Source organism: Bombina bombina, chromosome 5 (assembly GCF_027579735.1).
Source record: "Bombina bombina isolate aBomBom1 chromosome 5, aBomBom1.pri, whole genome shotgun sequence".
In the NCBI taxonomy this organism is placed as follows: domain Eukaryota; kingdom Metazoa; phylum Chordata; class Amphibia; order Anura; family Bombinatoridae; genus Bombina; species Bombina bombina.
The window spans coordinates 480,472,727-480,498,844 of NC_069503.1; the positions used below are offsets into that span (position 1 = coordinate 480,472,727).

The 26,118-nt window shown below is 41.9% G+C and overlaps 1 protein-coding gene across 1 annotated transcript in view; it reads right to left on the reverse strand.

Annotated features, from left to right (window-relative positions):
* Positions 1–26,118, reverse strand: part of LOC128660492 (uncharacterized) — a 212,942-nt gene that overhangs the window by 101,728 nt on the left and 85,096 nt on the right. The window contains exon 14 of the mRNA XM_053714379.1: positions 12,461–12,496. Coding sequence (XP_053570354.1) covers positions 12,461–12,496 — 36 coding nt within the window. The remainder of the gene's footprint in view (positions 1–12,460; positions 12,497–26,118) is intronic.

The window sequence follows — 26,118 nt, forward strand, 5'->3', positions numbered from 1 at the left end:
TAAGTCTTCCAGACTCTATAATATATCTCTCTAGATACAGATTTACGAGCCTGTAACATAGTATTAATCACAGAGTCAGAGAAACCTCTTTGACCAAGAATCAAGCGTTCAATCTCCATACCTTTAAATTTAAGGATTTGAGATCCTGATGGAAAAAAGGAGCTTGCGACAGAAGGTCTGGTCTTAACGGAAGAGTCCACGGTTGGCAAGAGGCCATCCGGACAAGATCCGCATACCAAAACCTGTGAGGCCATGCTGGAGCTACCAGCAGAACAAACGAGCATTCCTTCAGAATCTTGGAGATTACTCTTGGAAGAAGAACTAGAGGCGGAAAGATATAGGCAGGATGATACTTCCAAGGAAGTGATAATGCATCCACTGCCTCCGCCTGAGGATCCCGGGATCTGGACAGATACCTGGGAAGTTTCTTGTTTAGATGAGAAGCCATCAGATCTATTTCTGGAAGTTCCCACATTTGAACAATCTGAAGAAATACCTCTGGGTGAAGAGACCATTCGCCCGGATGCAACGTTTGGCGACTGAGATAATCCGCTTCCCAATTGTCTATTCCTGGAATATGAACCGCAGAGATTAGACAGGAGCTGGATTCCGCCCAAACCAGAATTCGAGATACTTCTTTCATAGCCAGAGGACTGTGAGTCCCTCCTTGATGATTGATGTATGCCACAGTTGTGACATTGTCTGTCTGAAAACAAATGAACGATTCTCTCTTCAGAAGAGGCCAAGACTGAAGAGCTCTGAAAATTGCACGGAGTTCCAAAATATTGATCGGTAATCTCACCTCCTGAGATTCCCAAACCCCTTGTGCTGTCAGAGACCCCCACACAGCTCCCCAACCTGTAAGACTTGTATCTGTTGAAATTACAGTCCAGGTCGGAAGAACAAAAGAAGCCCCCTGAACTAAACAATGGTGATCTGTCCACCACGTCAGAGAGTGTCGTACAATCGGTTTTAAAGATATTAATTGAGATATCTTTGTGTAATCCCTGCACCATTGGTTCAGCATACAGAGCTGAAGAGGTCGCATGTGAAAACGAGCAAAGGGGATCGCGTCCGATGCAGCAGTCATAAGACCTAGAATTTCCATGCATAAGGCTACCGAAGGGAATGATTGTGACTGAAGGTTTCGACAAGCTGAAATCAATTTTAGACGTCTCTTGTCTGTCAAAGACAGAGTCATGGACACTGAATCTATCTGGAAACCCAAAAAGGTTACCCTTGTCTGAGGAATCAATGAACTTTTTAGTGAATTGATCCTCCAACCATGATTTTGAAGAAAAAACAAAAGTCGATTCGTATAAAATTCTGCTAAATGTGAAGACTGAGCAAGTACCAAGATATCGTCCAAATAAGGAAATACCACAATACCCTGTTCTCTGATTACAGATAGAAGGGCACCGAGAACCTTTGTAAAAATTCTTGGAGCTGTTGCTAGGCCAAACGGCAGAGCCACAAACTGGTAATGCTTGTCTAGGAAAGAGAATCTCAGAAACTGATAGTGAGCTGGATGAATCGGAATATGCAGATATGCATCCTGTAAATCTATTGTAGACATATAATGCCCTTGCTGAACAAAAGGCAGGATAGTCCTTACAGTTACCATTTTGAATGTTGGTATCCTTACATAACGATTCAATATTTTTAGATCCAGAACTGGTCTGAAGGAATTCTCCTTCTTTGGTACAATGAAGAGATTCGAATAAAACCCCAGCCCCTGTTCCAGAACTGGAACTGGCATAATTACTCCAGCCAACTCTAGATCTGAAACACATTTCAGAAATGCTTGAGCTTTTGCTGGGTTTACTGGGACACGGGAAAGAAAAAAATCTCTTTGCAGGAGGTCTTATCTTGAAACCAATTCTGTACCCTTCTGAAATAATGTTCTGAATCCAAAGATTGTGAACAGAATTGATCCAAATTTCTTTGAAAAAACGTAATCTGCCCCCTACCAGCTGAGCTAGAATGAGGGCCGCACCTTCATGTGGACTTAGAAGCAGGCTTTGCCTTTCTAGAAGGCTTGGATTTATTCCAGACTGGAGATGGTTTCCAAACTGAAACTGCTCCTGAGGATGAAGGATCAGGCTTTTGTTCTTTGTTGAAACGAAAGGAACGAAAACGATTATTAGCCCTGTTTTTACCCTTAGATTTTTTATCCTGTGGTAAAAAAGTTCCTTTCCCACCAGTAACAGTTGAGATAATAGAATCCAACTGAGAACCAAATAATTTATTACCCTGGAAAGGGAAAGTAGAGTCGATTTAGAAGACATATCAGCATTCCAAGTTTTAAGCCATAAAGCTCTTCTAGCTAAAATAGCTAGAGACATAAACCTGACATCAACTCTGATAATATAAAAAATGGCATCACAGATAAAATTATTAGCATGTTGAAGAAGAATAATAATGTTATGAGAATCATGATCTGTTACTTGTTGCGCTAAAGTTTCCAACCAAAAAGTTGAAGCTGCAGCAACATCCGCCAAAGATATAGCAGGTCTAAGAAGATTACCTGAACACAAATAAGCTTTTCTTAGAAAGGATTCAATTTTCCTATCTAAAGGATCCTTAAAGGAAGTACCATCTGCCGTAGGAATAGTAGTACGTTTAGCAAGGGTAGAGATAGCCCCATCAACTTTAGGGATTTTGTCCCAAAACTCTAATCTGTCAGACGGCACAGGATATAATTGCTTAAAATGTTTAGAAGGAGTAAATGAATTACCCAAATTATTCCATTCCCTGGAAATTACTTCAGAAATAGCACCAGGAACAGGAAAAACTTCTGGAATAACTACAGGAGATTTAAAGACCTTATCTAAACGTTTAGATTTAGTATCAAGAGGACCAGAATCCTCAATTTCTAATGCAATTAGGACTTCTTTAAGTAAAGAACGAATAAATTCCATTTTAAATAAATATGAAGATTTATCAGCATCAACCTCTGAAACAGAATCCTCTGAACCAGAAGAATCATTAGAATCAGAATGATGATGTTCATTTAAAAATTCATCTGGATAAAGAGAAGTTTTAAAAGACTTTTTATGTTTACTAGAAGGAGGAATAACAGACATAGCCTTCTTAATAAATTCAGAAACAAAATCTCTTATGTTATCAGGAACACTCTGAACATTAGATGTTGATGGAACTGCAACAGGTAATGGTATTTTACTAAAGGAAATATTTTCTGCATTAACAAGTTTGTCATGACATTTAATACAAACAACAGCTGGAGGAACAGCTACCAAAAGTTTACAGCAGATACACTTAGCTTTGGTAGTTCCAGCACCAGGCAGCGATTTTCCTGAAGTATCTTCTGACTCAGATGCAACATGAGACATCTTGCAATATGTAAGAGAAAAAACATATAAAGCAAAATTGATCAAATTCCTTAAATGACAGTTTCAGGAATGGGAAAAAATGCCAAAGAACAAGCTTCTAGCAACCAGAAGCAATGAAAAATGAGACTTAAATAATGTGGAGACAAAAGCGACGCCCATATTTTTTTAGCGCCAAATAAGACACCCACATTATTTGGCGCCTAAATGCTTTTGGCACCAAAAATGACGCCACATCCGGAATGCCGACATTTTTGGCGCAAAAGAACGTCAAAAAATGACGCAACTTCCGGCGACACGTATGACGCCGGAAACAGAAAAGATTTTTTGCGCCAAAAAAGTCTGCGCCAAGAATGACGCAATAAAATGAAGCATTTTCAGCCCCCGCGAGCCTAACAGCCCACAGGGAAAAAGTCAAATTTTTTAAGGTAAGAAAAAATGATTGATTCAAATGCATTATCCCAAATATGAAACTGACTGTCTGAAAATAAGGAATGTTGAACATCCTGAGTCAAGGCAAATAAATGTTTGAATACATATATTTAGAACTTTATAAAAAAGCGCCCAACCATAGCTTAGAGTGTCACAGAAAATAAGACTTACTTACCCCAGGACACTCATCTACATGTTGTAGAAAGCCAAACCAGTACTGAAACGAAAATCAGCAGAGGTAATGGTATATATATATATATATATATATATATATATAAGAGTATATCGTCGATCTGAAAAGGGAGGTAAGAGATGAATCTCTACGACCGATAACAGAGAACCTATGAAATAAATCCCGTAGAAGGAGACCATGGTATTCAAATAGGCAATACTCTCTTCACATCCCTCTGAGAGGAAAACCGGGCTCCAACCTGCTGCAAAACGCATATCAACGAAGAATCTAGCACAAACTTACTTCACCACCTCCATGGGAGGCAAAGTTTGTAAAACTGAATTGTGGGTGTGGTGAGGGGTGTATTTATAGGCATTTTTGACGTTTGGGAAACTTTGCCCCTCCTGGTAGGAATGTATATCCCATACGTCACTAGCTCATGAACTCTTGCCAATTACATGAAAGAAACCTCTGTCCTGGCTAGGGAGGATTAATACAATTAAAATGAACATTTTCACACGACTGTTATACATCATGCAGACACTTCCCATACAACTGCCTGGTACATACATATTACAGATGCAACAGTTGTTTAGCTCGTTCATTTGGAACAGACGTCCTCCTAGGATAAACAAATCCATAATGTCATGTTCAATAACCCAAGGGGGATTGGGAGTCCCGGATATCGATTCTTATCAGAGGTCCATATTTCTCCAAAGAATTTTAGACTGGAGGATTCATAGGGGCCATAAGAGATGGATCTCATTAGAAGAGAACCTAAATGTGGGCTTTAACCTCCCCTCTCTCTGCTGGAACCAAAAGTTCCACTTACTTTGCAATCAAATTAGTAACCCGATTACACAAGAAACATTAAGAATCTGGGATTCTACCAATAAGACTAACCCATATCTATCCTCTTGCCCAGGCCAATTAACATCAATCATTCATAATAGTGAGTTCTCCCTGTTATCCTTAGCCAGGAACACAGAAACACAGATTAGGGATTAGGAGGTTCCGCTTATGTCTCTCACCAGTAACGATCAAATGAGATCTCAGGAACAACTGGTAGACGCTGGTCATGGCTGGGCTGGCAATTGGTTTACCTATAGGAGGACACATTATATTACGACACATCAGCACTACATAAACATGGCACGGCCACTGACCAACATTGAGAAAGTATATACTGCCTCACCGCCAGTTAAGCATAGCCTTTCCCATATTTACAATATCCTCACCCAGTTGCCACCGGGCAATCTACCACGCTCTATTGAGATGTGGGAGAGGGAGCTAGGGGTAGTCATCACTCCGCAGGTGGCGACAAAAATTTTCCATTACACCAAATCTGCCTCCACATCAGCATCCATCAAGGAATTAAACTATAAAATACTCCATGGTTGGTATCGGACTCCCAAAAGGATCCATAAACTTTTCCCACAAACTACCAATCGCTGTTGGCGATGTGGCCATGTAGGTAGTGGTGTGAGTCACATGTGGTGGTGGTGTTCCCAGATAAACATGTTATGGCGATCTATAATCAATGAGATAAAATATATCTTTCAAACAGTTCTCCCACTAGACCCTCTCGTGTGGCTATTAAACAAACCAGTCAAATTGCCCCAATCCCACTTTAGGCCACGTCTAAAAATTATGACAAACAGTTTGAAAGTTCTGATAGCGCAAAACTGGAGATAATCAGAGATTCCTTCCCTGAGCCTGTGGCGTAGCAAGGTCACAGACCTGATTGAATTAGAAGAGTATGGTTCTTATCTACATGATAAACGGGAGCAATTCATTGAATTGCAAATAACTTGGGAAAATTACATAAAGAACGTAAAGTTTCAGCATATACCACTTGACAATGACTAGAGTTATAGGAATTGTTATTTATACGGATTAGGCTTACATATGAGTACAGTTTATGACTAGTTTTTAAGATGGAGCTGTGTACGTATCGAGATAGGCATTGAGACACTGCGGCAGTTGTTATTGCTAGACTTGTATTGTTTGTTTTTATTTTTAAGAAGGAGAAAAAGGTTAAAATGAGAATCCAGGATACGTGATTTTGCCCTTTGAAACTTCTGAACACAGGGTGGTTTTGTCCTCCCCTGCAGCACTGTCCAAATGACTGTTATTATTGTTTTTTGTTTGCCTGTTTTGCTGACCTCTCTGTATTTTGGATTCTTAATAAAAATGATTTGAAAAAAAAAAAAAAAAACTGCTTCTGAAGAAGCAGATACATCAAAACGGTAGAATTTAGTAAATGTATGCAAAGAGGACCAAGTTGCTGCTTTGCAAATCTGATCAACTGAAGCTTCATTCTTAAAGGCCCACGAAGTGGAGACTGATCTAGTAGAATGAGCTGTAATTCTGAGGCAGAGCCTGACCCGACTCCAAATAAGCTTGATGAATCAAAAGTTTTAACCAAGAAGCCAAGGAAATAGCAGAAGCCTTCTGACCTTTCCTAGGACCAGAAAATATAACAAATAGACTAGAAGTCTTCCTGAAATCTTTAGTAGCTTCAACATAATATTTCAAAGCTCTCACCACATCCAAAGAATGTAAGGATCTTTCCAAAGAATTCTTCGGATTAGGACACAAGGAAGGGACAACAATTTCTCTACTAATGTTGATAGAATTCACAACTGTCAAGGTATATGTAAGGTTAATAAATATATATATTTTAAGGTTAATAAATATATATGTTTAATCAAATATCTGACTGATCAGGAGAAACAGAATTTATGTTTACCTGATAAATTACTTTCTCCAACGGTGTGTCCGGTCCACGGCGTCATCCTTACTTGTGGGATATTCTCTTCCCCAACAGGAAATGGCAAAGAGCCCAGCAAAGCTGGTCACATGATCCCTCCTAGGCTCCGCCTTCCCCAGTCATTCGACCGACGTAAAGGAGGAATATTTGCATAGGAGAAATCATATGATACCGTGGTGACTGTAGTTAAAGAAAATAAATCATCAGACCTGATTAAAAAAAAACCAGGGCGGGCCGTGGACCGGACACACCGTTGGAGAAAGTAATTTATCAGGTAAACATAAATTCTGTTTTCTCCAACATAGGTGTGTCCGGTCCACGGCGTCATCCTTACTTGTGGGAACCAATACCAAAGCTTTAGGACACGGATGATGGGAGGGAGCAAATCAGGTCACCTAGATGGAAGGCACCACGGTTTGCAAAACCTTTCTCCCAAAAATAGCCTCAGAAGAAGCAAAAGTATCAAATTTGTAAAATTTGGTAAAAGTGTGCAGTGAAGACCAAGTCGCTGCCTTACATATCTGATCAACAGAAGCCTCGTTCTTAAAGGCCCATGTGGAAGCCACGGCCCTAGTGGAATGAGCTGTGATTCTTTCAGGAGGCTGCCGTCCGGCAGTCTCATAAGCCAATCTGATGATGCTTTTAAGCCAAAAAGATAGAGAGGTAGAAGTTGCTTTTTGACCTCTCCTTTTACCAGAATAAACAACAAACAAGGAAGATGTTTGTCTGAAATCCGTTGTAGCATCTAAATAGAATTTTAGAGCACGGACAACGTCCAAATTGTGTAACAAACGTTCCTTCTATGAAACTGGATTCGGACACAAAGAAGGTACAACTATCTCCTGGTTAATATTTTTGTTGGAAACAACCTTCGGAAGAAAACCAGGCTCAGTACGTAAAACCACCTTATCTGCATGGACCAGATAGGGCGGAGAACACTGCAGAGCAGATAACTCAGAAACTCTTCTAGCGGAAGAAATTGCAACCTAAAACAAAACTTTCCAAGATAATAACTTAATATCTACGGAATGTAAGGGTTCAAACGGAACCCTTGAAGAACTGAAAGAACTAGATTAAGACTCCAGGGAAGAGTCAAAGGTCTGTAAACAGGCTTGATTCTAACCAGAGCCTGAACAAACGCTTAAACGTCTGGCACAGCTGCCAGCCCTTTGTGAAGTAAAACAGATAAAGCAGAGATCTGTCCCTTCAGAGAACTCGCAGAAAATCCTTTCTCCAAACCTTCTTGTAGAAAGGAAAGAATCTTAGGAATTTTTATCTTGTTCCATGGGAATCCTTTAGATTCACACCAACAGATATATTTTTTCCATATATTATGGTAAATTTTTCTAGTTACAGGCTTTCTAGCCTGAATAAGAGTATCTATTACAGAATCTGAAAACCCACGCTTTGATAAAATCAAGCGTTCAAACTCCAAGCAGTCAGTTGGAGGAAAACCAGATTCGGATGTTCGAATGGACCCTGAATAAGAAGGTCCTGTCTCAAAGGTAGCTTCCATGGTGGAGCCGATGACACATTCACCAGGTCTGCATACCAAGTCCTGCGTGGCCACACAGGAACTATCAAGGTCACCGAAGCCCTCTCCAGATTGATCCTGGCTACCAGCCTGGGAATGAGAGGAAACGGTGGGAATACATAAGCTAGTTTGAAGATCCAAGGTGCTACTATTGTATCCAAGAGAGTCGCCTTGGGATCCCTGGATTTGGACCCGTAACAAGGGACCATGAAGTTCTGACGAGAGGCCATCAGAACCATGTCTGGAATGCCCCATAATTGAGTTATTTGGGCAAAGATTTCCAGATGGAGTTCCCACTCCCCCGGATGCTCCTCCAACGCCAGGGAACTCCTTGTTACCCCCTGATGGTTGATATATGTAACAGTCGTCATGATGTCTGATTGAAACCTTATGAATTTGGCCTTTGCTAGTCGAGGCCAAGCCTTGAGAGCATTGAATATCGCTCTCAGTTCCATTATGTGTATCGGGAGAAGAGAGTCTTCCCGAAACCATAGACCCTGAGTTTTCAGGGGTTCCCAGACCGCGCCCCAGCCCACCAGACTGGCGTCGGTCGTGACAATGACCTATTCTGGTCTGCGGAAGCTCATTCCCTGTGACAGGTTGTCCAGGGTCAGCCACCAACGGAGTGAATTTCTGGTTATTTGATCTACTTGTATCGTCGGAGACAAGTCTGTATAATCCCCATTCCACTGTCTGAGCATGCACAGGTGCAATGGTCTTAGATGAATTCGTGCAAAAGGAACTATGTCCATTGCCGCAACCATCAAACCTATTACTTCCATGGACTGCGCTATGGAAGGAAGAAGAACAGAATGAAGTACCTGACAAGAGCTTAGAAGTTTTGATTTTCTGGTCTCTGTCAGAAAAACCTTCATTTCTAAGGAAACTATTATTGTTCCCAAGACGGGAACTCTTGTTGACGGGGACAGAGAACTTTTTTCTATGTTCACTTTCCACCTGTGAGATCTGAGAAAGGCTAGGACAATGTCCGTATGAGCCCTTGCTTTTGACAGAGACGACACTTGAATCAGGATGTCGTCCAAGTAAGGTACTACTGCAATGCCCCTTGGTCTTAGCACCGCTAGAAGGGACCCTAGTACCCTTGTGAAAATCCTTGGAGCAGTGGCTAATCCGAATGGAAGTGCCACAGGTAATGCTTGTCCAGAAAGGCGAACCTTATGAACCGAAAATGTTCCTTGTGGATAGGAATACGTAGGTACGCATCCTTAAAGTCCACCGTGGTCATGAATTGACCTTCCTGGATGGTAGGAAGGATCGTTCGAATGGTTTCCATTTTGAATGATGAAACCCTTAGAAACTTGTTTCGAATCTTGAGATCTAAAATAGGTCTGAATGTTCCCTCTTTTTTGGGAATTATGAACAGGTTGGAGTAAAAACCCATCCCTTGTTCTCCTAATGGAACAGGATGAATCACTCCCATGCTTAACAGGTCTTCTACACAGTGTAAGAATGCCTGTTCGAAGATAATTGAGACCCGTGGAACCTTCCCCTTGGGGGTAGTTCCCTGAATTCCAGGAGATAACCTTGAGAAACTATTTCTAGCGCCCAAGGATCCTGAACATCTCTTGCCCCAGCCTGAGCAAAGAGAGAAAGTCTGCCCCCCACCAGATCCTTCCCAGATCGGGGGCCAACACTTCATGCTGTCTTGGTAGCAGTGGCAGGTGACTTGGCCTGCTTACCCTTGTTCCAGCCTTGCATCGGCCTCCAGGCTGGCTTGGTTTGAGAAGTATTACCCTCTTGCTTAGAGGGTGTAGAATTTGAGGCTGGTCCGTTTCTGCGAAAGGGACGAAAATTTGGCTTATTTTTAGCCTTAAAAGACCTATCCAGAGGAAGGGCGTGGCCCTTTCCCCCAGTGATGTCTGAAATAATCTCTTTCAAGTCAGGGCCAAACAGTGTTTTACCCTTGAAAGGGATGTTAAGCAAAAGCGCTCTGCGCGCCACGATAGCAAACCCTGAATTATTCGCCGCTAATCTAGCTAATTGCAAAGCGGCATCTAAAATAAAAAAGAGTTAGCCAATTTAAGAGCTTGAACTCTGTCCAAAACCTCCTCGTACGAAGATTCTTTATTGAGCGACTTTTCTAGTTCTTCGAACCAGAAACACGCAGCTGTAGTGACAGGAACAATGCATGAAATTGGTTGTAGAAGGTAACCTTGCTGAACAAACATCTTTTTAAGCAAACCCTCTAACCTTTAATCCATAGGATCTTGAAAGCACAACTATCTTCTATAGGAATAGAAGTGCGTTTGTTTAGAGTAGAAACCGCCCCCTCGACCTTGGGGACTGTATGCTATTAGTCCTTTCTGGGGTCGACTATAGGAACTAATTTCTTAAATATAGGGGGATATTATGACACAAATATATCACATATATTTAAATGGGGAGACACATTGGCTTTCATACATATAGAACATCGTTATCTGATGGTTCAGACATGTTAAACAGGCTTAAACTTGTCAACAAAGCACAAAAAACGTTTTACAATAAAACCGTTACTGTCCCTTTAAATTTCAAACTGAACACACTTTATTACTGAATATTTGAAAAAGTATGAAGGAATTGTTCAAATTTCACCAAAATTTCACCACAGTAACTTAAAGCCTTAAAAGTATTGCACACCAAATTTGAAAGCTTTAACCCTTAAAATAACGGAACCGGAGCCGTTTTTACATTTAACCCCTATACAGTCCCAGGTATCTGCTTTGCTGAGACCCAACCAAGCCCAGAGGGGAATACGATACCAAATGATGCCTTCTATAAGCTTTTTCAGTGGTTCTTAGCTCCTCACACATGCATCTGCATGCCATGCTTTCCAAAAACAACTGCGCATTAGAGGCGCGAAAATGAGGCTCTGTCTATGACTAGAAAAGGCCCCCAGTGAAAAAGGTGTCCAATACAGTGCCTGCCATTTTTATTAAAGCAATCCCCAAGATTTAACAACTATTAAAAGTAATAATCTGCCAAATATACTTAGTAAAGTAATCGTTTTAGCCCAGAAAAATGTCTACCAGTTTTTTAAGCCCTAATGAAGCCCTTTATTCTTTTCTTAAACTAAGAAAATGGCTTACCGGTTCCCATAGGGAAAATGACAGCTTCCAGCATTACCGAGTCTTGTTAGAAATGTGTCATACCTCAAGCAGCAAAAGTCTGCTCACTGTTTCCCCCAACTGAAGTTAATTCCTCTCAACAGTCCTGTGTGGAAACAGCCATCGAGTTTAGTAACGGTTGCTAAAATCATTTTCCTCTTACAAACAGAAATCTTCATCTCTTTCCTGTTTCAGAGTAAATAGTACATACCAGCACTATTTTAAAATAACAAACTCTTGATTGAAGAATAAAAACTACATTTAAACACCAAAAAACTCTAAGCCATCTCCGTGGAGATGTTGCCTGTACAACGGCAAAGAGAATGACTGGGGAAGGCGGAGCCTAGGAGGGATCATGTGACCAGCTTTGCTGGGCTCTTTGCCATTTCCTGTTGGGGAAGAGAATATCCCACAAGTAAGGATGACGCCGTGGACCGGACACACCTATGTTGGAGAAAAGTGATTTATTCCTTTCAGACAAACTGACTTCACTCATGTTCAGCTCTCCCCCCATTTAGTATGACCTTTCTCTCAGTCCCACATCCCACTGTGTGTAATATGTTTAAAGCCTACCTATTTACATAGTTACTAGTTATAGAAAAAACTAAGTATTGAAATATTCAGTATAGATGAGGGTACAGCAGTAAAAAGCATCAGTTCAAAAATTACAAAAACATAAAGGATCTATTTATAAACAATTGAATGCCCTCCAGCAGGTAAAATGAATTGGGAACACAAAAAGGGAGGGAATAAAATCACATTACACTGTACCTTTCAGATAAGTTTCACTATAGTCTGATTAACAGAAGCTATAGCAATGCATATATTAGTAGCTGCATGTTATTTGCACAACCAAACCCTTTGTATAGTCTTTCTAATAACCAATTCCGTAAACCCAAGAAAAATACAAACTGTAACTTATTATATGTTTGATGAATGACATAAATGATTAGCATAAAAAAAATGAATATCCATTATTTTTATACACGTTACACCGAATACAATTAATATACTTTACCAACATATTAAAGACTCCTACACAAATAAAGCTAATCTTAATTGGTATATATTCATATTAGCAAATGTACTTACCAAATAGTCCAAGGCACTGTTCATTATAATGTGCTTCTGTTAAATGAAAGTAAAAAACATTTTTTCATGTTGATATTATTTATGTTGGGAATTTCCACAAGTCCTAGACTATTACGAAATTGCAGCAACCAAGTAAAAAGAAAAAGTATTTTCGCCTTGGTACATGTTTTTGCACCATTTTGTTTTACTACAAAAATGCTTGCTAATCAGTGTCAAAAGAAAAAGCTCAGATTTGTTATTTTTCTCATGAACACTTGATGCGTTTAAACTGATGATGTTCTATGCCGTTCTACGGGCTTTAAAGCCCAGTGCGTTTAGGATGTAGAACGTCATAAGGACGCAAAGGGGTTAATGTTGAATCCAATTTAGTTATTCAAGCCTTCAGTTTATCAATATCACTACCAATTTGATCTACCCCTCCTGAAACATCAGCAGTGCTACAAATGTTTTTATTATCCATAAAAATCAAACGCCTTTCCTTGAATCTCTCTACCAATATCATTAATGAATATGTTTAACTAAATAAGCCCAAGAACAGAGCAGTGGTGTACATCACTAGTAAATCGTCCTTCCTTTGACTTCACTTTATTAATGAAAACACTCAGCCTTTTAACTTTTAAGTGATATAAAACAGACTTTTTTATGCAAACTATATATCAGCAATTAAAATTGACAATCTAGTCAAAATTAAACTTTCATGATAGGGCATGTAATTTTAAACAACATTTCAATATACTTTTATCATCAACTTTGCTTTGTTCTGATTGTATTCTTAGTTTAAAGCTAAACCTAGGTAGGCTCATATGCTACATTTCTAAGCCATTGAAGGATGCCTCTTATCTGAATGCATTTGACATTGTTTTTATGGCTAGATGGCATTAGTTAATGTGTGCTAAATAGATAACATTATGCTTATGCCTGTGGAGTTATATATGAGAGGGAAATGACTGGCTAAAATGCAAGTCTGTCAAAAGAACTGAAATAAGGGGGCAGCATACAGAGGCTTAGATACAAGGTAATCACAAGGGTAGAAAGAATATTAATATAACTGTTGCTTATGCAAAACTGGGAAATTAGTAATAAAAATATTATCTTTTTAAACAATAAAAATTCTGAAGTAGACTAACCCTTTAAGCACATCTGTGCAAAAACAAAATTTATGCTTACCTGATAAATGTCTTTCTTTCCTGGCATGGAGAGTCCACAAATCCATTCCAATTACTAGTGGGAATTCAACTCCTGGACAGCAGGAGGAGGCAAAGAACACACCAGCAGAGCTGTTAAGTGTCACTCCCATTACCCATAATCCCCCGTCATTCGGCCGAAGGAAAATGGAAAAGAAGATAACACAAGGGTATAGAGGTGCCTGGGGTTTATACAAAATGAGCCGTCTTAAAGGGACACTAAACCCAAATTTCTTAATAAATTTCGTTCTTTCCTGGCATGGAGAGTCCACGACCCACCCTTAATTTGAGTTAAAGGGACAATGAACCCAAATTTTTTCTTTCATGATTCAGATAGAGCGTGCAATTTTAAGCTTTCTAATTTACTCCTATTATCAATTGTTCTTCGTTCTCTTGCTATCTTTATTTAAAAAGTAGGAATGTGATGCATAGGAGCCGGCCCATTTTTGGTTGAGAACCTGGTTATGCTTGCTTATTGGTAGGTAAATGTAAGCCTCCAATAAAGCAAGCGCTATCCATGGTGCTGAACCTAAAATGGGCTGGTTGCTAAGATTTACATTCCTGCTTTTAAAATAAAGATAGTAAGAGAACGAAGACAAATTGATAACAGGAGTAAATTAGAAGGCTGCTTAAAATGTCATGCTCTATCTGAATCATGAAAGAAAAATTTGGGTTCAGTGTCCCTTAAACTCAAATTAAGGGTGGGTCGTGGATTCTCCATGCCCGGAAAGAAAGACATTTATCAGGTAAGCATAAATTTTGTTTTCTATCCTATGGCATTGGGAGTCCACAAATCCAAGGACATAGAATGGAAGGGAGGGAGAACAAGACAGGCGGACCTAAACAGAAGGCACCACCGCTTGAAGAACTTTTCTCCCAAAGGAAGCCTCAGCTGAGGCAAAAGTATCAAATTTGTAGAATTTTGAAAAAGTATGCAATATGGACCAAGAGGCCGCTTACAGATTTGCTCCACAGAAGCTTCATTTTTGAAAGCCCAGGAAAGAGAGACAGCACTAGTGGAATGAGCCGTAATTCCCTCAGGAGGCTGTTGTCCAGCTGTCTCATAAGCTAACCGGATAACATTTTTCAACCAGAGAAAACAATAAACAGGGCAGTTGATTGCCAAAGGTAAGATTTCAGAGCACACACACAACATCCAGGTTATACAACAGACGTTCCTTCTGAGAAGAAGGATTAGGACAAAAAGAAGGAACAATAATTTCCTGATTAATCTTACGGTCCGTTACTACCTTGGAAAGAAATCCCAACTTAGTACAAGGAACCTCCTTTCCCACATGAAAAACAAATTATGCTTACCCGATCATTTTCTTTTCTTCTGACGGGGAGAGTCTGCATGCATTACTTTTGGGAATTCAGAACCTGGCCACCAGGAGGAGGCAAAGACACCCCAGCCAAAGGCTTAAATACCTCCCTCACTTCCCTCATCCCCCAGTCATTCTGCCAAGGGAACAAGGAAAAGTAGGAGAAATATCAGGTGGAAAAAAGGTGCTAGAAGAATAAACCAAAAACATGGCCGCCCCCCATAAAAGAACGTGGGAGGGGAGCTGTGGACTCTCCCCGTCAGAAGAAAAGAAAAATTATCAGGTAAGCATAATTTGTTTTTCTTCTTAAACGGGGAGACTCCCCAGCTGCATTCATTACTTTTGGGTAAATAACCAAGCTATAAAAGGACACTGAATGCAAAAAACAGGATGGGCAAACAAGGCGGCCCATTCAAAGGGCACCAAACCACACAAAAACATAATTTATGCTTACCTGATAAATTTATTTCTCTTGTAGTGTGTTCAGTCCACGGGTCATCCATTACTTATGGGATATATTCTCCTTCCCAACAGGAAGTTGCAAGAGGATCACCCAAGCAGAGCTGCTATATAGCTCCTCTCCTCACATGTCATATCCAGTCATTCGACCGAAACAAGACGAGAAAGGAGAAACTATAGGGTGCAGTGGTGACTGGAGTTATAATTTAAAATTTAGAACCTGCCTCAAAAAAGACAGGGCGGGCCGTGGACTGAACACACTACAAGAGAAATAAATTCATCAGGTAAGCATAAATTATGTTTTCTCTTGTTAAGTGTGTTCAGTCCACGGGTCATCCATTACTTATGGGATACCAATACCAAAGCTAAAGTACACGGATGATGGGAGGGACAAGGCAGGAACATTAAACAGAAGGAACCACTGCCTGTAGAACCTTTCTCCCAAAAACAGCCTCCGAAGAAGCAAAAGTGTCAAATTTGGAAAATTTGGAAAAAGTATGAAGTGAAGACCAAGTTGCAGCCTTGCAAATCTGTTCAACAGAGGCCTCATTCTTAAAGGCCCAGGTGGAAGCCACAGCTCTAGTGGAATGAGCTGTAATTCTTTCAGGAGGCTGCTGTCCAGCAGTCTCATAGGCTAAACGTATTATGCTACGAAGCCAAAAAGAGAGAGAGGTAGCCGAAGCCTTTTGACCTCTCCTCTGTCCAGAGTAAACAACAAACAGAGAAGTTTGCCGAAAGTCTTTAGTTGCCTGTAAGTAGAACTTCAGGGCACGGACCACGTCTAGATTATGCAAAAGACGTTCCTTCTTTGAAGAAGGATTAGGACATAATGATGGAACAACTATCTCTTGATTGATATTCCTTTTAGAAACAACCTTAGGTAAAAACCCAGGTTTAGTACGCAGGACTACCTTGTCTGAATGAAAGATCAGATAAGGAGAATCACAATGTAAGGCAGATAACTCAGAGACTCTTCGAGCCGAGGAAATAGCCATCAAAAACAGAACTTTCCAAGATAAAAGCTTAATATCAATGGAATGAAGGGGCTCAAACGGAACACCCTGAAGAACTTTAAGAACCAAGTTTAAGCTCCACGGAGGAGCAACAGTTTTAAACACAGGCTTAATCCTAGCCAAAGCCTGACAAAAAGCCTGGACGTCTGGATTCTCTGCCAGACGCTTGTGTAAAAGAATAGACAGAGCAGAAATCTGTCCCTTTAGCGAACTAGCGGATAAACCCTTTTCTAAACCCTCTTGTAGAAAAGACAATATCCTAGGAATCCTAACCTTACTCCATGAGTAACTCTTGGATTCACACCAATAAAAATATTTACGCCATATCTTATGGTAAATTTTTCTGGTCACAGGTTTCCGAGCCTGTATTAATGTATCAATAACCGACTCCGAGAAACCACGCTTCGATAGAATCAAGCGTTCAATCTCCATGCAGTCAGCCTCAGAGAAATTAGGTTTGGATGGTTGAAAGGACCCTGAATTAGAAGGTCCTGCCTCAGAGGCAGAGACCAAGGTGGACAGGACGACATGTCCACTAGGTCTGCATACCAGGTCCTGCGTGGCCACGCAGGCGCTATCAGAATCACCGATGCTCTCTCCTGTTTGATCTTGGCAATCAGTCGAGGCAGTAACGGAAAAGGTGGAAACACATAAGCCATGTTGAAAACCCAAGGGGCTGCTAGTGCATCTATCAGCACCGCTCCCGGGTCCCTGGACCTGGATCCGTAGCACGGAAGCTTTGCGTTCTGGCGAGATGCCATGAGATCCAGTTCCGGTTTGCCCCAACAAAGAATCAGTTGAGCAAATATCTCCGGATGAAGTTCCCACTCCCCCAGATGAAAAGTCTGGCGACTTAGAAAGTCCGCCTCCCAGTTCTCCACGCCTGGGATGTAGATCGCTGACATGTGGCAAGAGTGAGACTCTGCCCAGCGAATTATCTTTGAGACTTCTAACATCGCTAGGGAACTCCTGGTTCCTCCTTGATGATTTATGTAAGCTACAGTTGTGATGTTTTCCGACTGAAACCTGATGAACCTCAGTGTTGCTAACTGAGGCCAAGCTAGGAGAGCATTGAATATTGCTCTTAATTCCAGAATATTTATTGGAAGGAGTTTCTCCTCCTGAGTCCACGATCCCTGAGCCTTTAGGGAGTTCCAGACTGCGCCCCAGCCTAGTAGGCTGGCATCTGTTGTTACAATCGTCCAATCTGGTCTGCGAAAGGTCATTCCTTTGGACAGATGAACCCGAGACAACCACCAGAGAAGAGAATCCCTGGTCTCCTGGTCCAGATACAGTAAAGGGGACAGATCTGAGTAATCCCCATTCCACTGACTTAGCATGCATAATTGCAGCGGTCTGAGATGCAGGCGCGCAAATGGCACTATGTCCATTGCCGCGACCATTAAGCCGATTACTTCCATGCACTGAGCTACTGATGGGCTTGGAATGGAATGAAGGACACGACAAGCATTTAGGATTTTTGATAACCTGGACTCCGTCAGGTAAATCTTCATCTCTACAGAATCTATAAGAGTCCCTAGGAAAGGGACCCTTGTGAGTGGAAACAGAGAACTCTTTTCCATGTTCACTTTCCACCCATGCGACCTCAGAAATGCTAGAACTATCTCTGTATGAGACTTTGCATTTTGAAAACTTGACGCTTGTATCAGAATGTCGTCTAGGTACGGAGCCACCGCTATGCCTCGCGGTCTTAGTACCGCCAGAAGCGAACCCAGAACCTTTGTAAAAATTCTCGGAGCCGTAGCTAACTCGAAGGGAAGAGCTACAAACTGGTAATGCCTGTCTAGAAAGGCAAACCTTAGGTACCGATAATGATCTTTGTGAATCGGTATGTGAAGGTAGGCATCCTTTAAGTCCACTGTGGTCATATACTGACCCTCTTGGATCATGGGTAGGATGGTCCGAATGGTTTCCATCTTGAACGATGGAACCCTTAGGAATTTGTTTAAGATTTTTAAGTCTAAGATTGGTCTGAAGGTTCCCTCTTTTTTGGGAACCACAAACAGATTAGAGTAAAACCCTAGCCCTTGTTTCGTTCGCGGAACTGGGTGGATCACTCCCATCACTAAGAGGTCTTGTACACATTGTAGAAATGCCTCTTTCTTTACTAGGTTTGTTGATAACCTTGAAAGATGAAACCTCCCTTGTGGAGGAGAAGTTTTGAAATCCAGAAGGTATCCCTGAGATATAATCTCCAACGTCCAGGGATCCTGTACATCTCTTGCCCAAGCCTGGGCCAAGAGAGAAAGTCTGCCCCCCACTAGATCCGTCTCCGGAAAGGGGGCCCTGTCTTCATGCTGTCTTAGGGGCGGAAGTAGGCTTTCTGGCCTGCTTGCCCTTGTTCCATGACTGGTTGCCTTTCCAACCTTGTCTGTAACAAGCAGTAGTTCCTTCCTGTTTTGGAGCGGAGGAAGTTGATGCTGCTCCTGCCTTGAAATTACGAAAGGCACGAAAATTAGACTGTTTGGCCTTTGATTTGGCCCTGTCCTGAGGAAGAGTGTGGCCCTTACCTCCAGTAATGTCAGCAATAATTTCCTTCAAGCCGGGCCTTTGAAAGGAATATTCAGTAGTTTAGATTTAGAAGTTACATCTGCTGACCAGGATTTAAGCCATAGCGCTCTGCGCGCCTGTATGGCGAATCCGGAATTCTTAGCCGTAAGTTTGGTTAAATGCACTACGGCATCCGAAACAAATGCATTAGCTAGCTTAAGCGTTCTAAGCTTGCTCAAAGTCTCATCCAATGGTGCTGTGCGAATCGCCTCTTCCAGAGACTCAAACCAGAATGAACAAACATTTTCTTAAGGTAACCCTCTAATTTTTTATCCATTGGATCTGAGAAAGCACAAATATCCTCCACCGGGATAGTGGTACGTTTGGCTAAAGTAGAAACTGCTCCCTCCACCTTAGGGACCGCCTGCCATAAGTCTCGTGTGGCTGCGTTTATAGGGAACATTTTTCTAAATATCGGAGGAGGGGAAAAGGGCACACCAGGTCTATCCCACTCCTTGCTAATAATCTCTGTAAGCCTTTTCGGTATAGGAAAAACGTCAGTACACACCGGTACCGCATAGTATTTATCCAGCCTACATAATTTCTCTGGGATTGCCACCGTGTCACAATCATTCAGAGCAGCTAACACCTCCCCTAGCAACACGCGGAGGTTCTCAAGCTTAAATTTAAAATTTTAAATTTCTGAATCCGGTCTCCCCGAATCAGAACCGTCACCCACAGAATGAAGCTCTCCGTCCTCATGTTCTGCAAATTGTGACGCAGTATCAGACATGGCTCTCGTGTCATCGGCGCGCTCTGTCCTTAACCCAGAGCTATCGCGCTTGCCTCTTAACTCGGGCAGATTGGATAATACTTCTTTCATAACATTAGCCATATCATGTAAAGTGATTTGTAAGCGCCTTGATGTACTTGGCGCCACAATCTCACGCACCTTCTGAGCGGGAGGCGAAGGTACTGACACGTGAGGAGAGTTAGACGGCATAACTTCCCCCTCGTTGTCTGGTGATAATTTCTTTATCGGTAAAGATTGACTTTTATTTAAAGTAATATCAATACAATTGGTACACATATTTCTATTGGGCTCCACATCGGCTTTTAAACATAATGAACAAGCAGATTCCTCTTTATCAGACATGTTTAAACAGACTAGCAATGAAGCTAGCAAGCTTGGAAATTACTTTCAATAAGTTTACAAGCAATATAAAAAAACGCTGCAGCGCTTTTCAAAAACACAGTTGAATAACAATGAACTAATTCAGTTATAGCCAACAATTTTTAACAGTAAATGTATTAATTAGCAGAGGACTGCACCCATTAGCAAAAGGATGATTAACCCCTTAATACCCAGAAAACGGATAATCAAATTAAGATTTAACGCTTTTATCACAGTCAAACACACTGTCACAGGTCTGCTGTGACTGATTACCTCCCTCAAAAACGAATTTTGAAGACCCCTGAGCTCTCTAGAGACGTCCTGGATCAAGGAGGAAGAAGCAGGAAGACTGTGCTAGAATTTTAACTGCGTTACAAGGCGCTAAAAAAGGCCCCTCCCACTCATATTACAACAGTGGGAGACCTGATATAACGGTTTCTATGCAGAAAAATACGTTAGCCATGTGGAAAAAAATCATGCCCAAAAGATTTATCACCAAAATACCTCACAAAACGAATAACATGCCAGTAAACGTTTTAAAAACAAACTTTTTCAATGTCATGCAAAGTTATCACTAAGCCTGCTACCAGTCGCTTCTACTGCAGATAAGGCTTAAGCATTATTTCAGTATTAACAGTATTTTCTCAGTCAAATTCTAGTCTCTAGAAAATAACTCAACTGCGCATACATTTATCAGCCTGATACCAGTCGCTACTACTGCATTTAAGGCTGTACTTACATCATATGGGTAACAGCAGTGTTTTCTTAGTCAATTCCATTCCCAGAAAATATTGTACTGCACATACCTCATTTGCGGGGGACCCCGCATGCTATTCCCATTTTCTGAAGTTACCCCACTCCTCAGAATGTCGAGAACAGCCAGTGGATCTTAGTTACGTCTGCTAAGATCATAGAAAAACGCAGGCAGATTCTTCTTCCAAATACTGCCTGAGATAGAAAAACAGCACACTCCGGTGCTATTTAAAATAAACTTTTGATTGAAGAATAATTAAGTAAAAAACTCCAACTCCTCTCGCGACCTCCTTCTTTGTTGAGGGTTGCAAGAGAATGACTGGATATGACATGTGAGGGGAGGAGCTATATAGCAGCTCTGCTTGGGTGATCTTCTTGCAACTTCCTGTTGGGAAGGAGAATATATCCCATAAGTAATGGATGACCCGTGGACTGAACACACTTAACAAGAGAAAAGGACTGAAAGGACTAAGTAACTGCCCAACAATTAATATCAGTAAGGCCCAGATAGAGACCGCTCAAAGGCACTAGAGATCACCGATCAAACTGCGCCAGGAGACTACCACCAAGGGAACCCTCCCGAAGTGCAAGAACCCGTTCCCCTACAAAAAAAAGGTAAACGGGAACATGACGAGTAAAAACTCCTCAAATCTTCACCTCTGTAGAGATCACAAGATCAGGAGAAGAACACTGTCAATGCTCAACCGTAATTAGATAGCCTGCAAATCATGATTTAGGTGAGGCTATTTGTAACCCATCAGTGAAAGGGGAGATTTAAACGCTCGACCTTTAGCTTTAAAGCAGCAAATGTTACCACTAAGCTACAGTGGGACACCAATCTTAGACCGCAGGCCGGAAATGTAAAACCAGCCCTAACAGCTGAATTCGACCCAAAAACCCACCATTAGGTTACATGAACTAGATCATCTAGACAATGGCCCAGCACCAAAGCGCCTGGCCTGTCCAAAGAAAAGGAAATAAATAAATCCCCATACCACCCAGAACTCAAAAAAAGAGGACTCAACAATAACAAGGGGTAAAAACCCTGACCATATGTAACAAACTTGGCATGCTAAGCCACCAAGCCGGAACAGAAGGTAGTACGATCTCTGGTCCAGAACCCAGACCCAGATTCCTACCCTACCAGAAGGTAAGCTCCCAAAACGAAGTGAGACCACCCATTGACACAACAGGGTGAACTCAAAACCACCAGGTCGAATCCCGCCCCGAGCAGTAGGCAGACACATATGGTATATCCCGCTCCCCCTAAAGGGAGGGAAATGAACAGACACCTGCTCAGCCACCCACAGGTACGGAGTATATGTCATTGAACAGATGGCAAAAACAAAAACGACAAAAAGGGCACCCTCCAGCTGTAACAGACATTAAACTCCCGCTTGCTAGGAAACTAACAAGCCATCAAGCCCTTCTCCAATCACCGCCCAAAGGAGCACGCGGATGACTCAAAACCTTAAGGGCCGAGTCCTCAGGATCCAACTAGGAGATCCGGCTAGATATCCTAGACCAAGACCAAACAACCTGGCCCCCGGAAAATGGAACTAGCCACAGACTAGGAACCATAGGACTACCTCATGCGGAGAATCCTAGAAGATGCAACACAGCACATCCAAAGGCCTTAAGGGCACTGGACATTCACAAAGCATCCCAGAGACAGAAAAGACCCCTTTTCCCTCGTTAGAGGGACAATATCCAGATCAATAGCCAAGAAGCTGCACCTCTGCAACAGAGGCTGCAAACTCAGAAACGATCCATCTTGGTCCACCTCCCGACCGGTAACCCCTAGGACCAAGGCACAACAGGATGACGAACATCGATATCCCAAAGAAACACATCAACTGATATGATGATATGAGAAGCAGTATGAGGAAAGAGGCGGCCACAAGAGCCCGATCCTTCAACCCCGATGACCAACCAACCCCAGACAAGGGGAAAAAACAGAATTTATGTTTACCTGATAAATTTCTTTCTCCTACGGTGTGTCCGGTCCACGGCTTCATCCTTACTTGTGGGATATTCTCATTCCCTACAGGAAATGGCAAAGAGAGCACACAGCAAAGCTGTCCATATAGCCCCCCCTCTGGCCCGCCCCCCAGTCATTCGACCGACGGTTAGGAGAAAAAGGAGAAACTATAAGGTGCCGTGGTGACTGAAGTGTACAGAAAAATAAAAATTTTAAACCTGACTAAAAGCCAGGGCGGGCCATGGACTGGACACACCGTAGGAGAAAGAAATTTATCAGGTAAACATAAATTCTGTTTTCTCCTACATTGGTGTGTCCGGTCCACGGCTTCATCCTTACTTGTGGGAACCAATACCAAAGCTTTAGGACACGGATGAAGGGAGGGAACAAGTCAGGTAACCTAAACGGAAGGCACCACAGCAAAACCTTTCTCCCAAAAATAGCCTCCGAAGAAGCATAAGTAACACCACATACTCTTTACCATCCCCGTGGAGATGCTACATGTTCAGAGCGGCAAAGAGAATGACTGGGGGGGCGGAGCCAGAGGGGGGGCTATATGGACAGCTTTGCTGTGTGCTCTCTTTGCCATTTCCTGTAGGGAATGAGAATATCCCACAAGTAAGGATGAAGCCGTGGACCGGACACACCAATGTAGGAGAAACAGGAAGTCTAAACACCTCGCCCCTATAGAAGAGGTACTGAGGTCTAGATTCTCAAAATGAGAAGATCGAAAGAATACCCTACGAGGGATAAAACCCCCCCTAACCTGGTAATTCACGGTAAGGAGACGACTAGACCTCCAGACCAAAGAAAATGGAGATAATTAGCTCCGAGGTCGAAGACCTTCAGAGTGCTTCTTAGCAGGATCCTTCCAGAACATACAAATGGAGACAGGACCAAGAGGACTGACAAACCCCTTGATGCCCCACCTGAAAAGTAACAACGAGAACCAGCCTGACGTTATAAACGAAAAGGCTTCCTCTCTGAGCCCCGTCAAGGGCCAAGTCTTGAAGGAAAAAACTCACATGGAGTTCCTGTCAATCCCTATTCATAGGGAAATAAGCATAAAAAACCTCTTGTCTGAGAGAAAACTCACCACCCACTAGGGTAACCGATATCTTCCAGCACCACATGGATGGTATAGACCCTTAAGGAACAGAAACCAGCGCCCTACCAGGACCAGCCTGCTACAGAGGGCATTCCGTAACTGAACTGGGTCACAGAAATTTTGAAACCCTAGAAGGGATCGATAAAACTTAAAGTTATGTAAAAAAATAACATAACCTACAACTTCTGCAGAAGTGTTCAAGTGACCACAAAATCACTAGCATCGAATTCCAGAGAAGAAATGTTCCCCAACAAGAGAAAATATAACAAACATGAGCTACCAAAAGAAAAACAAATACATCCTAACTGGATCAACAAAAGAGGGAAGCACTCACAGGTGAACGCCCATTAAAAAATGGTCACACTTGAAACAACTTTCATTGAACCCCTTTGTAATGTCAAAGTCTCTCATCACCTTTAAATATTGCAATTTATAATATAGATTTTTTTTAATTTATTTTTTTTATGTCCTTTTACAATTTTAATTCACATGAAAGAGAATTATTCATTCATCTAACCTTAACAATAAACTCTTCTCAGGATAGATCAATTCTTAACATCAGAGAAAAATAATTTCATTGCCACAGTGAAATAAAGGCTGATCAAAGTATGGAAAGCCAAGTTTTGTTTCTTGAGTACAAGGCAGACTGTGACTGCAGAATCAACAAGCGACTTGAAAAAGAGAATGAGTGCATTTTCAGATAAATATATCACCTTCAATTATGATGCCTATCAAGCAAAATTTGTCACGAATTTCAATTACCAAATTTTAGGAACAGAAGACTCTTTTAATAAGGTATTTAAATGCCTACAACTTTATCAACATAAATAAAAAAACAATTGAACTTGAAAGAAAAAAAAAAAAATGGTCACACTGACAGGGGTCGTGTTCCTGAAGCTCAGAACTGGAAGATACCCAAAAAAAAAAAAGCGATTAACTTTATCTCCCCATGTCTAACAAAGCTTGCGGTCCTGAAGACCGAGGAGCCCTCAACCCCTCCAGGCTGGGATCCTCCAGCACTGCCAAAACATGCCACAGCAGGACATGAAGGCACGCCAGTCTATAACGAAAGGCAAGATTTACCTCCACCGGGGGAACTGATTACCCAGACGATTGGGCCCCTGAAGCCTCAGAGGCAACCGCTTCCACAGAGGGTTGATCTGACCCAGACGATCCCTCGCCTGACAAGCCCTGGTTCACCGAACACGGACAGAATCTCACTAACGTCTCCCTCTCTGGAAGATGTAAATGCGGCAATGCCAAAGAAATGGCTATGCGGAACCGTGTCGTAACCTCTGGAGGAAACAAGCCGCCTTCCGGAGAAGGGGTAACGGCATTAGGGACACCTGCTTCATTAGCCAAAAAAGGTTCTAGGGTACTCGCCACACGGTATATGGGGTCCCCAGGGGTGGATGACTCGGCAGGCTCTAAGTTCCCAGGATTGGGAGAAAAAAGCACTCTAAAGCGGCATGCGGAACATAACTGATGGGCCTGGATTACCCGGGCCATTTCATACTCTTCGCAAGAAGTAGAATCTGAATCAGAGACATCCGTCTCCAAAAAAAAATCAGAGTCCTCCATAACTATGATAAAAATTATGGATAGGAAAAACAAATAAAACGGCAGCCTGACAAAAAAGGCTGTTATGTTCCGATAAAGTCACGAGCCCACATTCACTACACATTAGCAGACAGAATCACATAAACATGATTAAAGTCCCCCCCTGCTCAAACCCCCCCTTCAGGAGATATTAACCCTCCATTCCATAAGATAAAGGAGTCCCACTGAGACCCTGACTCTTTGTTTACTTTACATTTCACACATCTAAGTAAAATGAAACAATCTTCCCGGAATCTACGCTGTGGAACAGGAACACGACCCTTCAAGTGCGATAGATAGTAGCCTCGCTTCTGGCATAGACTTGAGTGAACAAAGCAGGCAGCGAAACTAGTCAACGCTGATTGCCAAGGATATGTTAATATGAGTCAGGATGGTTTTGCAAAGACTCTCCCTGCATCTCTGGTCTCTAACTTTCATCCAAGCTCTCACCGAGAGCCTGACAGGACTACTTAAAACTCCAGTCACATTCCGAAGAGTACTACCCTCCATAAGAGACTATCTTAAATCTGCCGACACTTCTCTGCCAACCTCAT